At 33.7% G+C, this 22500-nt stretch overlaps 2 protein-coding genes across 6 annotated transcripts in view; both read left to right on the top strand.

The window, feature by feature from the left end:
- LOC134294443 (coiled-coil domain-containing protein 30-like) overlaps positions 1 to 8952 on the top strand; it is a 31802-nt gene extending 22850 nt beyond the window's left edge. For all 3 annotated transcript variants that reach the window (XM_062965516.1, XM_062965517.1, XM_062965518.1), the window contains 9 exons: positions 992 to 1201; positions 1309 to 1439; positions 3328 to 3496; positions 3582 to 3703; positions 3793 to 3934; positions 5564 to 5688; positions 6793 to 6907; positions 6993 to 7060; positions 8534 to 8952. In XM_062965516.1, the coding sequence (XP_062821586.1) occupies positions 992 to 1201; positions 1309 to 1439; positions 3328 to 3496; positions 3582 to 3703; positions 3793 to 3934; positions 5564 to 5688; positions 6793 to 6907; positions 6993 to 7060; positions 8534 to 8732 (1281 nt within the window). In that variant the 3' untranslated portion in view covers positions 8733 to 8952. The remainder of the gene's footprint in view (positions 1 to 991; positions 1202 to 1308; positions 1440 to 3327; positions 3497 to 3581; positions 3704 to 3792; positions 3935 to 5563; positions 5689 to 6792; positions 6908 to 6992; positions 7061 to 8533) is intronic.
- Positions 8953 to 9101: 149 nt separating this feature from the next.
- LOC134294444 (trichohyalin-like) overlaps positions 9102 to 22500 on the top strand; it is a 23126-nt gene continuing 9727 nt past the window's right edge. For 2 of the 3 annotated variants that reach the window (XM_062965521.1, XM_062965519.1), the window contains exons 1-9: positions 9102 to 10905; positions 10997 to 11043; positions 12372 to 12432; positions 12644 to 12762; positions 15969 to 16154; positions 16249 to 16406; positions 18501 to 18666; positions 18884 to 18901; positions 21348 to 21469. In XM_062965521.1, coding sequence (XP_062821591.1) covers positions 11026 to 11043; positions 12372 to 12432; positions 12644 to 12762; positions 15969 to 16154; positions 16249 to 16406; positions 18501 to 18666; positions 18884 to 18901; positions 21348 to 21469 — 848 coding nt within the window. In that variant the 5' untranslated portion in view covers positions 9102 to 10905; positions 10997 to 11025. The remainder of the gene's footprint in view (positions 10906 to 10996; positions 11044 to 12371; positions 12433 to 12643; positions 12763 to 15968; positions 16155 to 16248; positions 16407 to 18500; positions 18667 to 18883; positions 18902 to 21347; positions 21470 to 22500) is intronic. The other variant, XM_062965520.1, reaches the window with a different exon arrangement.

The raw sequence follows: 22500 nt of genomic DNA, 5'->3' as shown, positions 1-22500 counted from the left end.
GGAACCTTTCATAATAATAATAATAAAGAGTCATGAGATAGTCACCTACAGAACATAGATACTGACACTGAGTCACGGAGGAGAGAAGTAGATGGAACCTTTCATAATAATAATAATAATAGTCATGAGATAGCCACCTACAGAACATAGACACTGACACTGAGTCACGGAGGAGAGAAGTAGATGGAACCTTTCATAATAATAATAATAATAGTCATGAGATAGTCACCTACAGAACATAGACACTGACACTGAGTCACGGAGGAGAGAAGTAGATGGAACCTTTCATAATAATAATAATAATAGTCATGAGATAGTCACCTACAGAACATAGACACTGACACTGAGTCACGGAGGAGAGAAGTAGATGGAACCTTTCATAATAATAATAATAATAGTCATGAGATAGTCACCTACAGAACATAGACACTGACACTGAGTCACGGAGGAGAGAAGTAGATGGAACCTTTCATAATAATAATAATAATAATAGTCATGAGATATTCACCTATAGAACATAGACACTGACACTGAGTCACAGAGGAGAGAGGAAGATGGAACCTTTCATAATAATAATAATAATAATAATAACAGTCATGGGATAGTCACCTACAGAACATAGATACTCTGACTGAGTCACTGAGGAGAGAGGAAGATGGAACCTTTCATAATGATAATAATAATAATAATAGTCATGGGATAGCCACCTACAGAACATAGATACTGACACTGAGTCACAGAGAGGAAGATGGAACCTTTCATAATAATAATAATAATAATAATAATAATAATAATAATCATGAGATAGCCACCTACAGAACATAGATACTGACACTGAGTCACGGAGGAGAGAAGTAGATGGAACCTTTCATAATAATAATAATAATAGTCATGAGATAGCCACCTACAGAACATAGACACTGACACTGAGTGAGGGAGGAGAGAAGTAGATGGAACCTGACTGTTTGTCCCTCTCCTTGAGCCCCCGCAGGCCAAAGTGGAGCTGAAGCAGGTGCAGGGGCGCCTGTCGGAGGCCTCCAAGGCCTGCTCCTCGCTGACCTCGCAGTGGGAGCTCAGCCAGCAGAAGGCCAAGGAGCTGGAGATGGAGGCCCTGCGCCTGGGACAGGCGGCCAAGCAGCTCCAGGGCCTCCAGGAGAGGCTCCAGCAGGAGAAGGCCCGCGCCGCCAGGGCCGAGAAGAAGGTCAGTTCTCCCTCTCCTACGCTAAGTCTCCACGGTGGATTTCATTCCTGGATGGCAGGCCTCCTTCCTCAGGCCCCTCTTCCTCCTCCTCCTCTTCTCCTGCCCAGGTGTCGGAGCTGCATCAGAAGCTGAAGGAGGCCCAGGAGTCGGAGAGGAAGGCGCTGGAGGAGGAGGCGGCCCAGCTGCGGGAAAAGGAGGCCCAGGCCCTGCGGCAGGTCCAGGAGGAGCAGAAAAAAAGGTGGGTTGCAGAGAGAGAGAGAGAGAGAGAGAGATAGATAGGCTGGTAGATAGGTATATTGGTAGAGAGAGAGAGAGAGAGAGAGAGAGAGATAGATAGATAGATAGATAGATAGATAGATAGATAGATAGATAGATAGATAGATAGATAGATAGACAGACAGACAGACAGACAGACAGACAGCTTGGTAGATAGACAGATAGATAGGTTGATAGGTAGGTAGCCTGATAGATAGATAGATAGATAGATAGATAGATAGATAGATAGATAGATAGATAGATAGATAGATAGATAGATAAGCTGGTTGATAGGTATATTGGTATTCAGATAGATAGATAGATAGATAGATAGATAGATAGATAGATAGATAGATAGATAGATAGATATGTAGACAGACAGACAGACAGATAGCTTGGTAGATAGACAGATAGATAGGTTGGTAGGTAGGTAGCCTGATAGATAGATAGATAGATAGATAGATAGATAGATAGATAGATAGATAGATAGATAGATAAGCTGGTTGATAGGTATATTGGTATTCAGATAGATAGATAGATAGATAGATAGATAGATAGATAGATAGATAGATAGATAGATAGATAGATAGATAAGCTGGTTGATAGGTATATTGGTATTCAGATAGATAGATAGATAGATAGATAGATAGATAGATAGATAGATAGATAGATAGATAGATATGTAGACAGACAGACAGACAGACAGATCACTGTATCCTGGCCCACTGATGGGACTATTTTGTTATTAGTTCTTAAGCCTGTGGTTAAGGGATTGTTTTGTATGTTCAGTGCACTTATGCTCATTATTTATTATGTTTTGTTGTTGTATGGTTTCCTTACTGTGTTGGAAACCGCCCTGAGTTATTATTATTATTAGATAGATAGATAGATAGATAGATAGATAGATAGATAGATAGATAGATAGATAGAGCAGATAGAAAAAGTGTTAGATAGGTAGATTGGTATAGGCTGGTAGATGGATAGATTGGTATGAAGATAGATAGATAGATAGATAGATAGATAGATAGATAGATAGATAGATAGATAGATAGATAGATAGATGGATAGATGGATAGATAGATACACAGATAGGCAGATCGATAGATATGCAGATAGATAGATAGATAGATAGATAGATAGATAGATAGATAGATAGATAGATAGATAGGCAGATAGATAGGCAGATAGATAGGCAGATAGGCAGATGGATAGATAGATAGATAGATAGATAGATAGATGGATAGATAGATACACAGATAGGCAGATCGATAGACATGCAGATAGATAGATAGATAGATAGATAGATAGATAGATAGATAGATAGATAGATAGATAGGCAGATAGATAGGCAGATAGGCAGATGGATAGATAGATAGATAGATAGATAGATAGATAGATAGATAGATAGATAGATAGATGGATAGATAGATAGATACACAGATAGGCAGATCGATAGATATGCAGATAGATAGATAGATAGATAGATAGATAGATAGATAGATAGATAGATAGATAGGCAGATAGATAGGCAGATAGATAGGCAGATAGGCAGATGGATAGATATGTAGATAGATGGATGGATGGATGGATGGATGGATGGATGGATAGGCAGATAGATAGGCAGATAGATATGCAGATATGTAGATATGTAGATGGATGGATAAATGGATGGACAGACGGATGGACAGACAGATAGAAAGATAGATAGGCAGATAGGCAGATGGATAGATATGTAGATAGATAGATAAATGGATGGATGGATGGATGGATAGATAGGTAGGTAGGTAGGTAGGTAGCTAGAGAGATGGATGGGTTTGTGCCCCCCTGACTTCCTTCTGTGTGTTGTGTTGTTGTCCTTTCCCTCTGCCCAGGAGGGCCCTGGAGCTCCGGCTGGAGGACGTGCACCAGGCGGCGTCCAGGCTGCAGAAGGAGAAGGAGGCCCAGCTGGTGCGGAAGTGTGCCGAGCTGCAGGTGCGGGCCCAGGAGCAGGAGGCCCGGCTGCGGGTCCTGGAGGAGGAGAAGAAGACCCTCTCCAACGAGGTGAGACAGGTCCCATAGAGCGCCAGCCTTGCAAAGAGAGCAAGACCCAGCATCCCCCATTGAGGGACCCGATTCCCTCCCGCAGCACCTCCGTTGCCAGAAGTACAGCCAGAAGCTGTCGGAGCATCTCCTGGCCTTGCAGCGGGAGAAGGAGGCGCTCCACCAGGAGTACGGGCACATCCTGGCGCAAGTGGACACCTCCATCAGGTAATCCCAGGCAAGGAGACGCAACCCAAGCCCTCCCGACAGAGGGCCATACTGCCGGGCGGGACTGAAATATAATAGTGTTTCCCCAGGAAACACAACGAGCGGCAGTTGCGGCACAAGGCCAAGCTGCGCCGGGCCAAGGAGACCTTCATCTGCGAGGTCAAGCAGCGCAACCTCCGCATCCGGCAGCTGGAGGACGAGCTCACACTCGCCAAGGACCACGCGGAAAAGGTGAGTGGACACACACTGTCCCTGTATTCCCAACTCCCACCAACTCTAGTCAGGATGGGTTGACGCGAATTTTCTGGGCTGTGGTTGTTGTTGTTGTTGTTGTTGTTATTTCTGCTTTATTGTGTTGGTGTATTTTGGGGTAAGGGTGAAATACTAACAATATTACCATATAATGATATCTATATATATAAAAGAGTGATGGCATCACGGCGACCCACAAAGCAACAAAACTACAGGCCCCCCAACCTCGAAATTTGACGACACAACCCATCATCCACGCCTCTAGGTTGATACAACAAAAAGAAAAGAAAAATAAAGTCCTAATTAGAGAGAGAGAGGAATAATTGCTTTTATCCAATTGCTGCCAGTTAGAAGGCTAAGCTCCGCCCACTTGGTCTCCTAGCAACCCAATAAAAAATAATAAAAAACACTAAAACATTAATACAATAAAATACCATAATAACAAAAAAAAATAACTAAAAATTATACAAGAAAATAAAATATAATAAATAAAAAGATAACTTACAATAAAATTAATTAAAAAATACAAATAATGTCAAATAAAAATTACACAACAATTTTTAACCAATACCACCACCACTTTGCCACAGCAACGCGTGGCCGGGCACAGCTAGTAGTACAATATAGTAATTTAATGCTTATATTGTGCTATGCTAATAATATATGTTATGTACATTTGATTTGTAAGCCACTCTGAGTCCCCTTCGGGGTGAGAAGAGCGGGATATAAATGTAGTAAATAAATACATAAATAAATATGACTAATAATATTACCATATAATGATATAGTACAATATAGTAATTTAATGCTTATATTGTGCTATGCTCATAATATATTTTATGTACATTTGATTTGTAAGCCACTCTGAGTCCCCCTCGGGGTGAGAAGAGTGGGATATAAATGTAGTAAATAAATACATAAATAAATATGACTAATAATATTACCATATAATGATATAGTACAATATAGTAATTTAATGCTTATATTGTGCTATGCTAATCATATATTGTATGTTCATTTGATTTGTAAGCCACTCTGAGTCCCCCTCGGGGTGAGAAAGAAGAGCGGGATATAAATGTAGTAAATAAATACATAAATAAATATGACTAATAATATGACCATATAATGATATAGTACAATATAGTAATTTAATGCTTATATTGTGCTATGCTCATAATATATTGTATGTACATTTGATTTGTAAGCCACTCTGAGAAGAGCGGGATATAAATGTAGTAAATGAATAAAATAAATAATAAACGTTGAATCAAGTGTTTTGCTGTTGGGTTTTTGCAGCTGTGTATCTCCGGCATGCTTTCCAGCAGCACACGGGTTAATGGCAGGCCAACTTGAGTGATAGCCTGCCTGGCCAATAGGTCAAGCCTTCCAGTCTCGGAAGTGTGGACAGGAAGTTCGTCATTCTGCTATGGAGTGTGGGTGTTGCTGGCTGAAGAGAGGACATGCTTTGCCTTGCTTAGGGAAGCATGGGTGCTATGAGCGATGGACTTTGTAGTTGTATATACAGTAGTTTGTATATAATAAAGCCTTGGAGCCGCTGTGATCAGCTGAATGACGACTGTGGAATTAAGACATATTGTTCTTCCTCAGGGCCAGGCTCTGGTGCAGCAGATCTCCTCCGAGAATGAGCGGCTGCTGCAGGAGAAGAAAAAGCTCTTGCAAGAGGCCCACGACCTCCAGGAAGCCCAGCAGAGCAGCCAGGCCGCCCAGAACAGGTAGACGGGCCCACGGCCAGGCCCACTTCGGACCGTGGGGTGTGATGTCATCACGTGGACTCGGCACTCACTCCACATACAGTCAACATTCATAACAACAATAATAAATGATAATGCTGGATAATTATATAGTAGGAGCTCGAAATAATAATAATAATAATAATAATAATAATAATAATAATAATAATAATAATAAATGATAATGCTGGATAATAATATAATAGGAGCTCAAAATAATAATAATAATAATAATAATAATAAATGATAATGATGGATAATAAATTAATAGCTTGATATAATAATAATAATGTTGGATAGTAGTATAATAGGAGCTCAATATAATTGTAATAATAATAATAATAATAAATGATAATGCTGGATAATAATATAATAGCTCGATATAATAATAATACAGTAATAATAATAAACGATAATGCTGGATAATATAGTAGGAGCTCGATATAATTGTAATAATAATAATAATAATAATAATAATAATAATAGTAATAAATAGATAGATAATGCTGGATAATAATATAATAGCTCGATATAATAATAATAATAATGATAGATAATGCTGGATAATAATATAATAGCTCAATATAATAATAATAATAATGATAATAATGATAATGCTGGATAATAATATAATAGGAGCTCAATATAATAATAATAATAATAATAATAATAATAATAATAATAATAATAATAATAATAATAATGCTGGATAATAATTTAATAGGAGCTTAATACAATAATAATAATAATGATAATGCTGGATAATATAATAGGAGCTAGATATAATAATAATCATAATGCTGGATAGTAATTCAATAGAAGCTCCATATATAATAATAATAATAAATAATAATAATAAATGATAATGCTGGATAATAATGTAATAGGAGCTTGATATAATAATAATAATAATAATAATAATAATAATAAATGATAATAAATGATAATAATAATAAATGATAATGCTGGATAATAATGTAATAGGAGCTTGATATAATAATAATAATAATAATAATAATAATAATAATAATAATAAATGATAATAATAATAATTGATAATGCTGGATAATAATTTAATCTTCCCAGGGTGCAGTTTCTGGAGGAAGAGAACCGGCGCCTGCAGGAGCGGGTCTCCCAGCTGGCGGCCCAGGTGGGGGTCCTGGAGCGGACCCTCAGGAACATCCACAGCCACAGCCTGGAAGTACGGAGCCACACCCTCCCCATTTTTGTGATTCAGTTGTTATTGTTATTATTCTGTAAATAATGTTTGTTTTGTTTTCCCGCAGGAGCTGCAGAGCATTGGCTTCTCGGAGTGCCGGCTGCAGAGCACGATCCTTCCTCTGCCCAACATCAGGTACTGACCCGCTTCGCTTGCTGGCTTGGACTTTCAAAAGCCCCATTGGGTCACAACCTGCTAGAGTCGGAACCCGTTAGTGTCGGAACCCGTTAGAATCGGAACCAGTTAGAGTCGGAACTTGTTAGAGTCAAAACCGGTTAGAGTCAGAACTTGTTAGAGTTGGAACCAGTTAGAGTTGGAACCCATTAGTGTCGGAACCAGTTAGTGTCGGAACTTGTTAGAGTTGGAACCAGTTCGAGTCGGAACCCATTAGTGTCGGAACCAGTTAGTGTCGGAACCAGTTAGAGTCGGAACCAGTTAGAGTTGGAACCTATTTGTGTCACAGAACCCAATCGTCGGAACTTGTTAGAGTCAGAACCAGTTAGAGTTGGAACCTGTTAGAGTCGGAACCCGTTAGTTGGAACCCGTTAGAGTTGGAACCCGTTAGTGTCGGAACCCGTTAGAATCGGAACCCGTTAGAGTCAGAACTCATTAGAATCGGAACCAGTTAGAGTTGGAACCTATTTGTGTCACAGAACCCAATCGTCGGAACTTGTTAGAGTCAGAATCAGTTAGAGTTGGAACCTGTTAGTCGGAACCCATTAGAGTTGGAACCAGTTAGTGTCGGAACCAGTTAGTGTCGGAACCAGTTAGAGTTGAAACCCATTAGTGTCGGAACCCGTTAGTGTTGGACCCCATTAGTGTCGGAACTTGTTAGTGTCGGAACTTGTTAGAGTCGGAACCCGTTAGTGTCGGAACCAGTTAGAGTCAGAACTTGTTAGAGTCAGAACCAGTTAGAGTCAGAACTTGTTAGTCGAAACCCATTAGTGTTGGAACCCTAACTGGAACCAGTTAGAGTCGAAACCTGTTAGTGTCAGAACCAGTTAGAGTCAGAACTTGTTAGAGTTGGAACCAGTTAGAGTTGGAACCCATTAGTGTCGGAACCAGTTAGTGTCGGAACCAGTTAGAGTCGGAACTTGTTAGAGTTGGAACCAGTTCGAGTCGGAACCCATTAGTGTCGGAACCAGTTAGTGTCGGAACCAGTTAGAGTCGGAACTTGTTAGAGTCAGAACCGGTTAGAGTCAGAACTTGTTAGAGTTGGAACCAGTTAGAGTTGGAACCCATTAGTGTCGGAACCAGTTAGAGTCGGAACTTGTTAGAGTTGGAACCAGTTCGAGTCGGAACCCATTAGTGTCGGAACCAGTTAGTGTCGGAACCAGTTAGAGTCGGAACTTTAAGAGTCGGAACTTGTTAGAGTCAGAACCCGTTAGAGTCGGAACCAATTCGTATCAGAATCAGTGTTAGTCGGAACCAGTTTTAGTTGGTGTTGGAACGCGTTAAGAGTCGGAACCTGTACAATCAGACCCCACTAGAGTCAGAAACAGTGAGGTTCAGAACCCGTCAGAGTGGGACCCCGTTGGAGTCGTTGTCGTCGTTGTCGTAATCCCGCCTGGGTTTCCTTGCATTTCCCCGTCTCCTCCTGTTTTCCAGCTTTGCGCCTGCAGAGCTTCCGGAGCCGTACGGACCCTGGAAGGCCCCCCGGGAGGTGGCGGAGGGGGCCTCGCTCTCCCCGGCGCCTTCGGAGATCGGATACTTGAACGTGGCCTCCCCGGCCGATCCCACCAGTGTCCCCGATGAGGAGGAGGAGCAGCCGCCGGACGGAGACTTCCCCTGCGATGACCACCTGTAGCCATGCCTCCAAACACAAACAGGCCGTCTTGTTTCCATTCTAAGACACTTTTCCCCCCTCTCTCGAAATGGGCAGCGCTTTAGGATCTCTTTTTTGCAATACGGTGCTCCTCGGACTCCGCACACCTCATCCAAACTCGTCTTATGTTTGCACACGCGTAGCGGTTGCCTTTTGCTTTGTACCAGACGTAATAAATGTATATATATATTCTTTGAAATTATACGGCAGTTGGTACTTACTCACTAATGTTCACTCTAATGCCTTGAGCGTCTGTTAAGCCGCTTCGAGTCTCCTTAAGCAGGGTGTAAATAATGATAAAAATTATTATTACTATTATTATTATTCAACCACAGACGCAGCATTGACAGCATTGAAACAGGTGTGAATAAATATTATTATTATTATTATTATTATTATTATTATTATTATTATTATTATTATTGTTATTTGACTGCGGATGCAGCGTTAGCATCATCATCATTATTATTATTATTATTATTATTTGACCACGGACGCAGCATTGACAGCATCGAAACGGGTGTAAATAATAATAATAGTAATAATTATTATTATTATTATTTGACTGTGGATGCAGCGTCAACATTATTATTATTATTATTATTATTATTATTATTATTATTATTATTATTATTATTATTCAACCACGGACGCAGCATTGACAGCATCGAAACGGGTGTAAATAAATATTATTATTATTATTTTATTGTTATTATTATTATTTGACTGCGGATGCAGCGTCAGCATTATTATTATTATTATTATTATTATTATTATTATTATTATTCAACCATGGACGCAGCATTGACAGCATCGAAATGGGTGTAAATAAATATTATTATTATTATTATTATTATTATTTGACTGCGGATGCAGCATCAACATTATTATTATTATTATTATTATTATTATTATTATTATTATTATTCAACCACGGATGCAACATTGACAGCATCAAAACAGGTGTAAATAAATATTATTATTATTATTTTATTGTTATTATTATTATTTGACTGCGGATGCAGCGTCAGCATTATTATTATTATTATTATTATTATTCAACCACAGACGCAGCATTGACAGCATCGAAATGGGTGTAAATAAATATTATTCTTCTTATTATTATTATTTGACTGTGGATGCAGCATCAACATTATTATTATTATTATTACATAGTATGACACAGCAAACGAGATATATATGCTGGATTTCATATTGCAATATCACAAGTTGAATACTTCCCAAGTGTTTAGGACTGTGTGATGTATTATTATTATTATTATTATTATTATTATTATTATTATTATTATTATTATTATTATTATTATTATCTGACTGCGGATGCAGCATCAACATTATTATTATTATTATTACATATTATGACACAGCAAGCGAATCTATATGCTGCGTGTTGTATCACAAAATCACAAGTCGAACACTTCCCAAGTGTTTAGGATTGTGTGATGTGTCGTTATTATTATTATTATTATTAGTATTATTATTATGGCACAGCAAATGAGATAGATGTGCTGGATTTCGTATCACAAAATCTCAAGTCGAACACTTCCCAAGTGTCTAGGACTGTGTGATATATTATTATTATTGTTGTTGTTGTTGTTATTATTATTATTTGACTGTGGATGCATTGTCAACATTATTATTATTATTATTATTATTATTATTATTACATAGTATGACACAGCAAACGAGATATAAATGCTGGATTTCATATTACAATATCACAAGTAGAACACTTCCCAAGTGTTTAGGGCTGTGTGATGTTGTTGTTATTGTTATTATTATTATTATTATTTGACTGTGGATGCATTGTCAACATTATTATTATTATTATTATTATTATTATTATTATTATTATTATTATTTTTATTACATAGTATGACACAGCAAACGAGATATAAATGCTGGATTTCATATTACAATATCACAAGTTGAACACTTCCCAAGTGTTTAGGGCTGTGTGATGTTGTTGTTATTGTTATTATTATTATTATTTGACTGTGGACGCAGTGTCAACGGCATCGGAACGGGACTGCTGTCCGTCATGGAAAGAATCCGTCCGTTGTTACTACGGAGACGGGAGAGAATGCCGTGGAGGTCTGGACCGTTGAAGTGGACAGTTGGAGTGACCAGAAAGGTTGGTGAGAAACCCAATTTAATTCGGACAGAACCGCAATGGGAAGGATGGCCATCTCAGTTTCAAACTCTTGACCGTTGCCTTTTTGCAGGAGCCGGCGTTGCCTTTCGGGAGGATTTCATGGAGGAGGAAAAGACCGTAAGTAACGGAAAGGCCATTTGGCTTAAGCTATGATTAATTTATTATTTAATAGTAATAATACAGTAATTACTATAGTCATTAATCATATGCAGTAATTCGTAACATAGTAATAAATAACAATTATATGGAGTTAATAATTGTTTAGTAATAAATACCAATTAATATATTAAATAATAGTAATAAGTAAATATATTTATATTACTGTAGTAATAATATAGTCATTACTATAGTCATGCAGTAATTCATAACATAGTAATAAATAATAATTATATGGAGTTAATAATTGTTTAGTAATAAATAACGATTAATATTTTAAAAAATAGTAAATAAATATAATATTTATATTACTGTAGTAATAACATAGTAATTACTATAGTCGTGCAGTAATTCATAACATAGTAATAAATAATAATTATATGGAGTTAATAATTGTTTAGTAATAAATAACGATTAATATTTTAAAAAATAGTAAATAAATATAATATTTATATTACTGTAGTAATAACATAGTAATTACTATAGTCGTGCAGTAATTCATAACATAGTAATAAATAATAATTATATGGAGTTAATTGTTTAGTAATAATAATGATTAATATATTAAATAATAGTAATAATATTTATATTACTGTAGTAATAATATTTATATTACTATAGTCATGCAGTAATTCATAACATAGTAATAAATAATAATTATATGGAGTTAATAATTGTTTAGTAATAAATAACGATTAATATATTAAATAATAGTAATAATATTTATATTACTGTAGTAATAATATTTATATTACTATAGTCATGCAGTAATTCATAACATAGTAATAAATAATAATTATATGGAGTTAATAATTGTTTAGTAATAAATAACGATTAATATATTAAATAATAGTAATAATATTTATATTACTGTAGTAATAATATTTATATTACTATAGTCATGCAGTAATTCATAACATAGTAATAAATAATAATTATATGGAGTTAATAATTGTTTAGTAATAAATAACGATTAATATATTAAATAATAGTAATAATATTTATATTACTGTAGTAATAATATTTATATTACTATAGTCATGCAGTAATTCATAACATAGTAATACATAATAATTATATGGAGTTAATTGTTTAGTAATAAATAACGATTAATATATTAAATAATAGTAATAATATTTATATTACTGTAGTAATAATATTTATATTACTATAGTCATGCAGTAATTCATAACATAGTAATACATAATAATTATATGGAGTTAATAATTGTTTAGTAATAATATATTAAATAATAGTAATAAGTAAATATTATTATTTGCTTTTTTCAGTTGGAGGCCTCTGTGGCGGGACACATGACGGAAGAAGAGACGGAGGACATGGACGAGAGCGGTCAGTTCTGGGTCTAAAACTACTTAACTGCTTGTGATTTCCTTTATTTCATCACTTTTAAACTTCTTTATTATGCAGTGCTTTGGACACGAAATAAATAAGTTCCGGGTGCCTTGCATCCTATTGATCTATGCCCTTCTGGGATATGTATTTCATGTGGATGTGTTTCCACGGGGTTATTATTATGATTATTATTCTGGGTTGCCTCTAGAGATCTCGGAGCTCCGGCGGGCGAGAGAGCGCAGCAGTGACCTGGACCAAGAAATCCTGGCCCTGAGCAGCCGCATCCGCTCCTTCGACTTGTCTTTCCTGCCCGTTTGCCCGGATCAGGTAGGTCTGCGTGTTTACATTTGGGGAGAATCCTACAGTCATAAATAATAATAACAACCCAAGAACTCTCCGAAGCCTGGGCTTTACAAGGTATTATTATTACTATATTGTATGACACAGCAAACAAGATCTATAGGCTGGATTTCGTATCACAAAATCACAAGTCAGACACTTCCCAAGCGTCTAGGGCTGTGTGATGTATTTTTGGATGATATTATTATTATTATTATTATTATTAGTAGTATGACACAGCAAACAAGATCTATAGGCTGGATTTCGTATCACAAAATCACAAGTCAGACACTTCCCAAGCGTCTAGGGCTGTGTGATGTATTTTTGGATGATATTATTATTATTATTATTATTATTATTATTATTATTAGTATGACACAGCAAACAAGATCTATAGGCTGGATTTCGTATCACAAAATCACAAGTCAGACACTTCCCAAGCGTCTAGGGCTGTGTGATGTATTTTTGGATGATATTATTATTATTATTATTATTATTATTAGTATGACACAGCAAACAAGATCTATAGGCTGGATTTCGTATCACAAAATCACAAGTCAGACACTTCCCAAGCGTCTAGGGCTGTGTGATGTATTTTTGGATGATATTATTATTATTATTATTATTATTATTATTAGTATGACACAGCAAACAAGATCTATAGGCTGGATTTCGTATCACAAAATCACAAGTCAGACACTTCCCAAGCGTCTAGGGCTGTGTGATGTATTTTTGGATGATATTATTATTATTATTATTATTATTATTAGTATGACACAGCAAACAAGATCTATAGGCTGGATTTCGTATCACAAAATCACAAGTCAGACACTTCCCAAGCGTCTAGGGCTGTGTGATGTATTTTTGGATGATATTATTATTATTATTATTATTATTATTAGTATGACACAGCAAACAAGATCTATAGGCTGGATTTCGTATCACAAAATCACAAGTCAGACACTTCCCAAGCGTCTAGGGCTGTGTGATGTATTTTTGGATGATATTATTATTATTATTATTATTATTATTAGTATGACACAGCAAACAAGATCTATAGGCTGGATTTCGTATCACAAAATCACAAGTCAGACACTTCCCAAGCGTCTAGGGCTGTGTGATGTATTTTTGGATGATATTATTATTATTATTATTATTATTTCAGGCCTGATGGTAAATCCCACATGTTAGGAAAGGCAGGTCATAATTACAATATATTATTATTATTATTATTATTATTATTATTATTATTATTATTATTATATTTCAGGCCTGATGATAAATTCCTCGCATTAGGAAAGGCAGACTGTATTTACAATGCATTATTATTATTATTATTATTATTATTATTATTATTATTATTATTATTATATTTCAGGCCTGATGATAAATCCCACGTGTTAGGAAAGGCAGGTCGTAATTACAATATATTATTATTATTATTATTGTCACTATATCTCAGGCCTGATGATAAATCCCACGTGTTAGGAAAGGCAGGTCATAATTACAATATATTATTATTATTATTATTGTCACTATATCTCAGGCCTGATGATAAATCCCACATGTTAGGAAAGGCAGATCGTACTTACAATGCATTATTATTATTATTATTATATTTCAGGCCTGATGATAAATCCCACATGTTAGGAAAGGCAGATCGTACTTACAATGCATTATTATTATTATTATTATTATTATTATTATTATTATTATTATTATTATATTTCAGGCCTGATGATAAATCCCACATGTTAGGAAAGGCAGATCGTACTTACAATGCATTATTATTATTAGTATTATTATTACTACTACTATTATTTCGGGCCTGATGGTGAATCCCTCCCTTTAGGAGAGGCAGGTCATAATTACAATGTATTATTATTATTATTATTATTATTATTATTATTATTATTATTATTTCAGGCCTGATGGTAGATACCATATGTTAGGAAAGGCTATTATTATTTCAGGCCTGATGGTGAATCCCTCACGTTAGGAGAGGCAGGTCATAATGACAATGTATTATTATTATTATTATTATTATTATTATTATTATTATTATTATTATTTCAGGCCTGATGGTAGATACCATATGTTAGGAAAGGCTATTATTATTTCAGGCCTGATGGTGAATCCCTCACGTTAGGAGAGGCAGGTCATAATGACAATGTATTATTATTATTATTATTATTATTATTATTATTATTATTTCAGGCCTGATGGTAGATACCATATGTTAGGAAAGGCTATTATTATTTCAGGCCTGATGGTGAATCCCTCACGTTAGGAGAGGCAGGTCATAATGACAATGTATTATTATTATTATTATTATTATTATTATTATTATTATTATTTCAGGCCTGATGGTAGATACCATATGTTAGGAAAGGCTATTATTATTTCAGGCCTGATGGTGAATCCCTCACGTTAGGAGAGGCAGGTCATAATGACAATGTATTATTATTATTATTATTATTATTATTATTATTATTTCAGGCCTGATGGTAGATACCATATGTTAGGAAAGGCTATTATTATTTCAGGCCTGATGGTGAATCCCTCACGTTAGGAGAGGCAGGTCATAATTACAATGTATTATTATCATTATTATTATTATTATTATCAATACAACGACATTGTATGACACAGCAAACAAGATAGATATGCTGGATTTCGTTTCGCAAAACCACAAGTTGAACTCTTCCCAAGTGTCTAGGACTGTGTGATGTATTTTCGGATGATGCGTGCAGATCCCAGTAGGGTGGCCTTTTGCAGTTGGCAGATGGTGATTTTGTCAATGTCTGTTGTTTCCAAATGCCGGCTGAGATCTCTTGGCACGGCACCCAGTGTGCCCATCACCACCGGGACCACCTGCACTGGTTTCTGCCAGAGTCTTTGCAGTTCAATCTTGAGGTCCTGAGAGCGGCTGAGTTTTTCCTGTTGTTTTTCGTCAATGCGACTGTCACCTGGGATGGCGACATCAATGATCCAAACCTTGTTCTTTTCCACAACTGTGATGTCTGGTGTGTTGTGTTCCAGAACTTTGTCAGTCTGGATTCGGAAGTCCCACAGTATCTTTGCATGTTCATTTTCCAATACTTTTGCAGGTTTGTGATCCCACCAGTTCTTTATTATTATTATTATTATTATCATTATTATTATTATTATTATTCTGACCTCCTGCTCTGTAGTCCAGCCTTGGCCCGAGTCCAGTGGAGCGGACGTTTCTGGAGGCCTCGGAGGAGGCCGGCTCCACCTTCACCTCGGAGGCCGACGACTTCAGTGACCCCAAGACCGAAGACCTGGCCCTGGACCTGGAGCTGGAGCTGCTCCACCGACCCCAGGAAGACACAGGTCCAGAGGAAGCCCAGCAGCAGGTATCTCACAGCATGACTTCCCCAGTTCCTGTGGATGCAGAGGAGGATCGCATTGGCCTTTTCCGCTGCAGCATCACACCCTTGGCTCTTCCAGATTGCAGAGCTGCAGCAGAAGCTGAAGGAATCCCAGGAGCAGATCCAACTCTGCGAGGCCCAGATCTTGGAGAGCAAACGACTGGAAGGAGAAGTGGAAGAGCTCCGGGAAAAGGAGGCAGAAGCCCGGCATCAGATTCGGGAGGAGCAGCAGAAAAGGTAAGGGGAAAGTTCCTTATTATTATTATTATTATTATTATTATTATTATTATTATTATTATTATTAAATATTTATATTTATATTTATATTAATTTTATATTTATTATTATTATTTATTATTATTAATACATTATTATTATTATTTAAAACATTTATATCCCGCCCTTCTCACCCCGAAGGGGACTCAGAGTGGCTTACAAATTAAATTTACATACAATATTATATTATTAGCATAGCACAAGACTGGCAATAATAATAATAATAACAGAAGTCCTCTCAAGGAGATGGAGTGGTATATAATAATAATAATTATTAAATATTATTATTAAATAACAGAAGTCCTCTCGAGGAGATGGAGTGGTATATAATTATTATTATTATTAAATATTATTATTATTAAATAATAATTATATACCCATCTCCTCGAGAGGATTATCCAAGGCATTTTTGTAGTCAATGTTTTCAATATATCGTGATATTTTGGTGCAAGGAGATGGAGTGGTATATAATAATAATAATTATTATTATTAAATATTATTATTATTAAATAACAAGTCCTCTTGAGGAGATAGAGTGGTATACAATTATAATTATTGTTATTAAATATTATTATTATTATTAAATAATAATTATATACCCATCTCCTCGAGAGGATTATCCAAGGCATTTTTGTAGTCAATGTTTTCAATATATTGTGATATTTTGGTGCAAGGAGATGGAGTGGTATATAATAATAATTATTATTATTAAATATTATTATTATTAAATAATAATTATATACCCATCTCCTCGAGAGGATTATCCAAGGCATTTTTGTAGTCAATGTTTTCAATATATCGTGATATTTTGGTGCAAGGAGATGGAGTGGTATATAATAATAATTATTATTATTAAATATTATTATTATTAAATAATAATTATATACCCATCTCCTCGAGAGGATTATCCAAGGCATTTTTGTAGTCAATGTTTTCAATATATCGTGATATTTTGGTGCAAGGAGATGGAGTGGTATATAATAATAATAATAATTATTATTAAATATTATTATTATTAAATAACAGAAGTCCTCTCGAGGAGATAGAGTGGTATACAATTATAATAATTATTATTAAATATTATTAATATTATTAAATAATAATTATATACCCATCTCCTCGAGAGGATTATCCAAGGCATTTTTGTAGTCAATGTTTTCAATATATCGTGATATTTTGGTGCAAGGAGATGGAGTGGTATATAATAATAATAATTATTATTATTAAATATTATTATTATTAAATAACAGAAGTTCTCTCGAGGAGATAGAGTGGTATACAATTATAATTATTATTATTAAATATTATTATTATTATTAAATAATAATTATATACCCATCTCCTCGAGAGGATTATCCAAGGCATTTTTGTAGTCAATGTTTTCAATATATCGTGATATTTTGGTGCAAGGAGATGGAGTGGTATATAATAATAATTATTATTATTAAATATTATTATTATTAAATAACAGAAGTCCTCTCGAGGAGATAGAGTGGTATACAATTATAATTATTATGATTAAATATTATTAATATTATTAAATAATAATTATATACCCATCTCCTCGAGAGGATTATCCAAGGCATTTTTGTAGTCAATGTTTTCAATATATCGTGATATTTTGGTGCAAGGAGATGGAGTGGTATATAATAATAATAATTATTATTAAATATTATTATTATTAAATAATAATTATATACCCATCTCCTCGAGAGGATTATCCAAGGCATTTTTGTAGTCAATGTTTTCAATATATTGTGATATTTTGGTGCAAGGAGATGGAGTGGTATATAACAATTATTATTATTATTAAATGTTATTATTATTAAATAATAATTATATACCCATCTCCTCGAGAGGACTTCTGTTATTTAATAATAATAGTATTTAATAATATTAATAATAATAATAATAATAATAATAATAATAATAATAATAATAATAATAATAATATACGACTCTCAAGGAGATGAAGGACTCAAGGACTCAAATCTCTTTGCAACATGTATTTTCGTCCCATCATCCACGATCGGTGCCCTTTTTTCCTCCCGCCAGGAAGGCCGTGGATCGTGAGCTGGAGGATCTGCAGCAGGAGATGAGTCTCCAGAAGGAGAAGGAGGCCCAGCTGGAGAGGATGTGTGCCGAGTTCGAGGCCCGGGCCCAGCAGCACGAGGCCCGGTTCCGGGTCCTGGAGGAGGAGAAGGAGGCCCTCTCCAACGAGGTGAGCTAGAACCCGGCCTAGAACCAGAATCCCCTTCTTGGTGGGCTTGGAGGGTTCTGGGAATTGTAGTCCACCCCTTAAAAAAGCCATGAAAATGAGACACTTCCAACCAACCAACAACAAGAGGTCAATATAAATATAAATACTGTAAATAAATAATAATAATAATAATAATACCACAAAAGTGACCTTTGTTTACATTCCATGCTGTCCCAAGGGGGAACTTTTCAAGAAGGTAATATATTTAAGCCTTTTTAGCTATGTGTTTTAATCATCATCATCATCATCATCATCATATTTATTTTTATATCCCTCCAATGACATTGCAGATTATGGTGAGTACCGTGAACATAATAATAATAATAATAATAATAATAATAATAATAATAATAATAATAATAATAAATGCAGCATATATATCTTGTGGACTAGAAATAAATATAATAATAATAATAATAATAATAATAATAATAATAATAATAATAATAAATGCAGCATATATATCTCATGGACTAGAAATAAATATTATTATTATTATTATTATTATTAATAATAATAATAATAATTCCAGTATATATATCTCGTGGACTAGAAAATAATAATAATAATAATAATAATAATAATAATAATAATAATAATAATAATAAATGCAGCATACATATCTCGTGGACTAGAAATAAATAATACAGTAGAGACTCACTTATCCAACACTCACTTATCCAACGTTCTGGATTATCCAATGCATTTTTGTAGTCAATATTTTCAATTTTCAAAAGCCATGAAAACGAGACACTTCCAACCAACCAACAACAAGAGGTCAATATAAATATAAATACTGTAAATAAATAATAATAATAATAATACCACAAAAGTGACCTTTGTTTACAGTCCGTGCCGTCCCAAGGGGGAACTTTTCAAGAAGGTAATATATTTGAGCCTTTTTAGCTATGTGTTTTAATCATCATCATCATCATCATCATCATATTTATTTTTATATCCCTCCAATGACATTGCAGATTATGGTGAGTACCGTGAACATAATAATAATAATAATAATAATAATAATAATAATAATAATAATAATAATAATAATAATAATAATAAATGCAGCATATATATCTTGTGGACTAGAAATAAAGAATAATAATGATAATAATAATAATAATAATAATAATAATAATAATAATAATAATAAATGCAGCATATATATCTCGTGGACTAGAAATAAATATAATAATAATAATAATAATAATAATAATAATAATAATAATAATAATAATAAATGCAGCATATATATCTCGTGGACTAGAAATAAATAAATAATAATAATAATAATAATAATAATAATAATAATAATAATAATAAATGCAGCATATATATCTCATGGACTAGAAATAAATATTATTATTATTATTATTATTATTATTATTATTAATAATAATAATAATAATTCCAGTATATATATCTCGTGGACTAGAAAATAATAATAATAATAATAATAATAATAATAATAATAATAATAATAATAATAATAAATGCAGCATACATATCTCGTGGACTAGAAATAAATAATACAGTAGAGACTCACTTATCCAACACTCACTTATCCAACGTTCTGGATTATCCAATGCATTTTTGTAGTCAATATTTTCAATTTTCAAAAGCAATGAAAACGAGACACTTCCAACCAACCAACAACAAGAGGTCAATATAAATATAAATACTGTAAATTAATAATAATAATACCACCAAAGTGACCTTTGTTTACAGTCCGTGCCGTCCCAAAGGGGAACTTTTCAAGAAGGTAATATATTTGAGCCTTTTTAGCTATGTGTTTTAATCATCATCATCATCATCATCATCATATTTATTTTTATATCCCTCCAATGACATTGCAGATTATGGTGAGTACCGTGAACATAATAATAATAATAATAATAATAATAATAATAATAATAATAAATGCAGCATATATATCTTGTGGACTAGAAATAAAGAATAATAATGATAATGATAATGATAATAATAATAATAATAATAATAAATGCAGCATATATATCTCGTGGACTAGAAATAAATATTATTTATTATTATTATTATTATTATTATTATTCCAGTATATATATCTCGTGGACTAGAAAATAATAATAATAATAATAATAATAATAATAATAATAATAATAATAATAAATGCAGCATATATATCTCGTGGACTAGAAATAAATATTATTATTAATAATAATAATTATTATTATTATTATTCCAGTATATATATCTCGTGGACTAGAAAATAATAATAATAATAATAATAATAATAATAATAATAAATGCAGCATATATATCTCGTGGACTAGAAATAAATAAATAATAATAATAATAATAATAATAATAATAATAATTCCAGTATATATATCTCATGGACTAGAAATAAATATAATAATAATAATAAAAATAATAATAATAATAATAAATGCAGCATATATATCTCGTGGACTAGAAATAAATAATAATAATAATAATAATAATAATAATAATAATAACAACAACAACAACAACTTTATTCTTGTGTCCCATCCCATCTCCCTGAGGGGACTCAGGGTGGATGCCAGCAGGCCAAAGGCCAACATTTAATGCCATGACACAACCATGAATACAAATCTAAACAATTTTCTTTTTTCCAGCTTTTCTGCTGCCGGACGGAGCAGACCAGCCTCTTGGAGCAGATGGTGGCTTCGCAGCAGGAGAAAGAAGAGCTCCTCAAGCAGGCCCTGCGCCTCCGGAAACGCATGGAGGCCTCCGCCAGGTCATGAGACTTCTCCCGCTACATTATTATTATTATTTCTATTATTATTATTATTGTATACACAACAAGATCACCCTGCTGGCTGTTGTATTGGATCACGTCTCAGACCTTTCCCAAGTATCTAGAATTACTATTAAATTATTATTATTATTATTATTATTATTATTATTATTAGACTCCTAGGGTTGGAAGGGACTCCCAAGGGCCGTATTATTATTATTATTATTATTATTATTATTATTATTAGACTCCTAGGGTTGGAAGGGACTCCCAAGGGCCATATTATTATTATTATTATTATTATTATTATTATTATTATTATTATTAGACTCCTAGGGTTGGAAGGGACTCCCAAGGGCCGTATTATTATTATTATTATTATTATTATTATTATTATTATTATTATTATTATTATTAGACTCCTAGGGTTGGAAGGGACTCCCAAGGGCCGTATTATTATTATTATTATTATTATTATTATTATTAGACTCCTAGGGTTGGAAGGGACTCCCAAGGGCCGTATTATTATTATTATTATTATTATTATTATTATTAGACTCCTAGGGTTGGAAGGGACTCCCAAGGGCCGTATTATTATTATTATTATTAATATTAATATTATTATGGACTGCATTATTATTATTATTATTATTATTATTATTAGACTCCTAGGGTTGGAAGGGACCTCCCAAGGGCTACATTATTATTATTATTATTATTATTATTATTATTATTATTATTATTATTAGACTCCTAGGGTTGGAAGGGACTCCCAAGGGCCGTATTATTATTATTATTATTATTATTATTATTATTAGACTCCTAGGGTTGGAAGGGACTCCCAAGGGCCGTATTATTATTATTATTATTAATATTAATATTATTATGGACTGCATTATTATTATTATTATTATTATTATTATTAGACTCCTAGGGTTGGAAGGGACCTCCCAAGGGCTACATTATTATTATTATTATTATTATTATTATTATTATTATTATTATTATTATTATTAGACTCCTAGGGTTGG

This window comes from Anolis carolinensis, unplaced genomic scaffold (assembly GCF_035594765.1).
Source record: "Anolis carolinensis isolate JA03-04 unplaced genomic scaffold, rAnoCar3.1.pri scaffold_15, whole genome shotgun sequence".
Taxonomy (NCBI): domain Eukaryota; kingdom Metazoa; phylum Chordata; class Lepidosauria; order Squamata; family Dactyloidae; genus Anolis; species Anolis carolinensis.
Note: the sequence above shows the minus strand (reverse complement) of the source record. Positions and strands in the feature narration are given on the sequence as shown.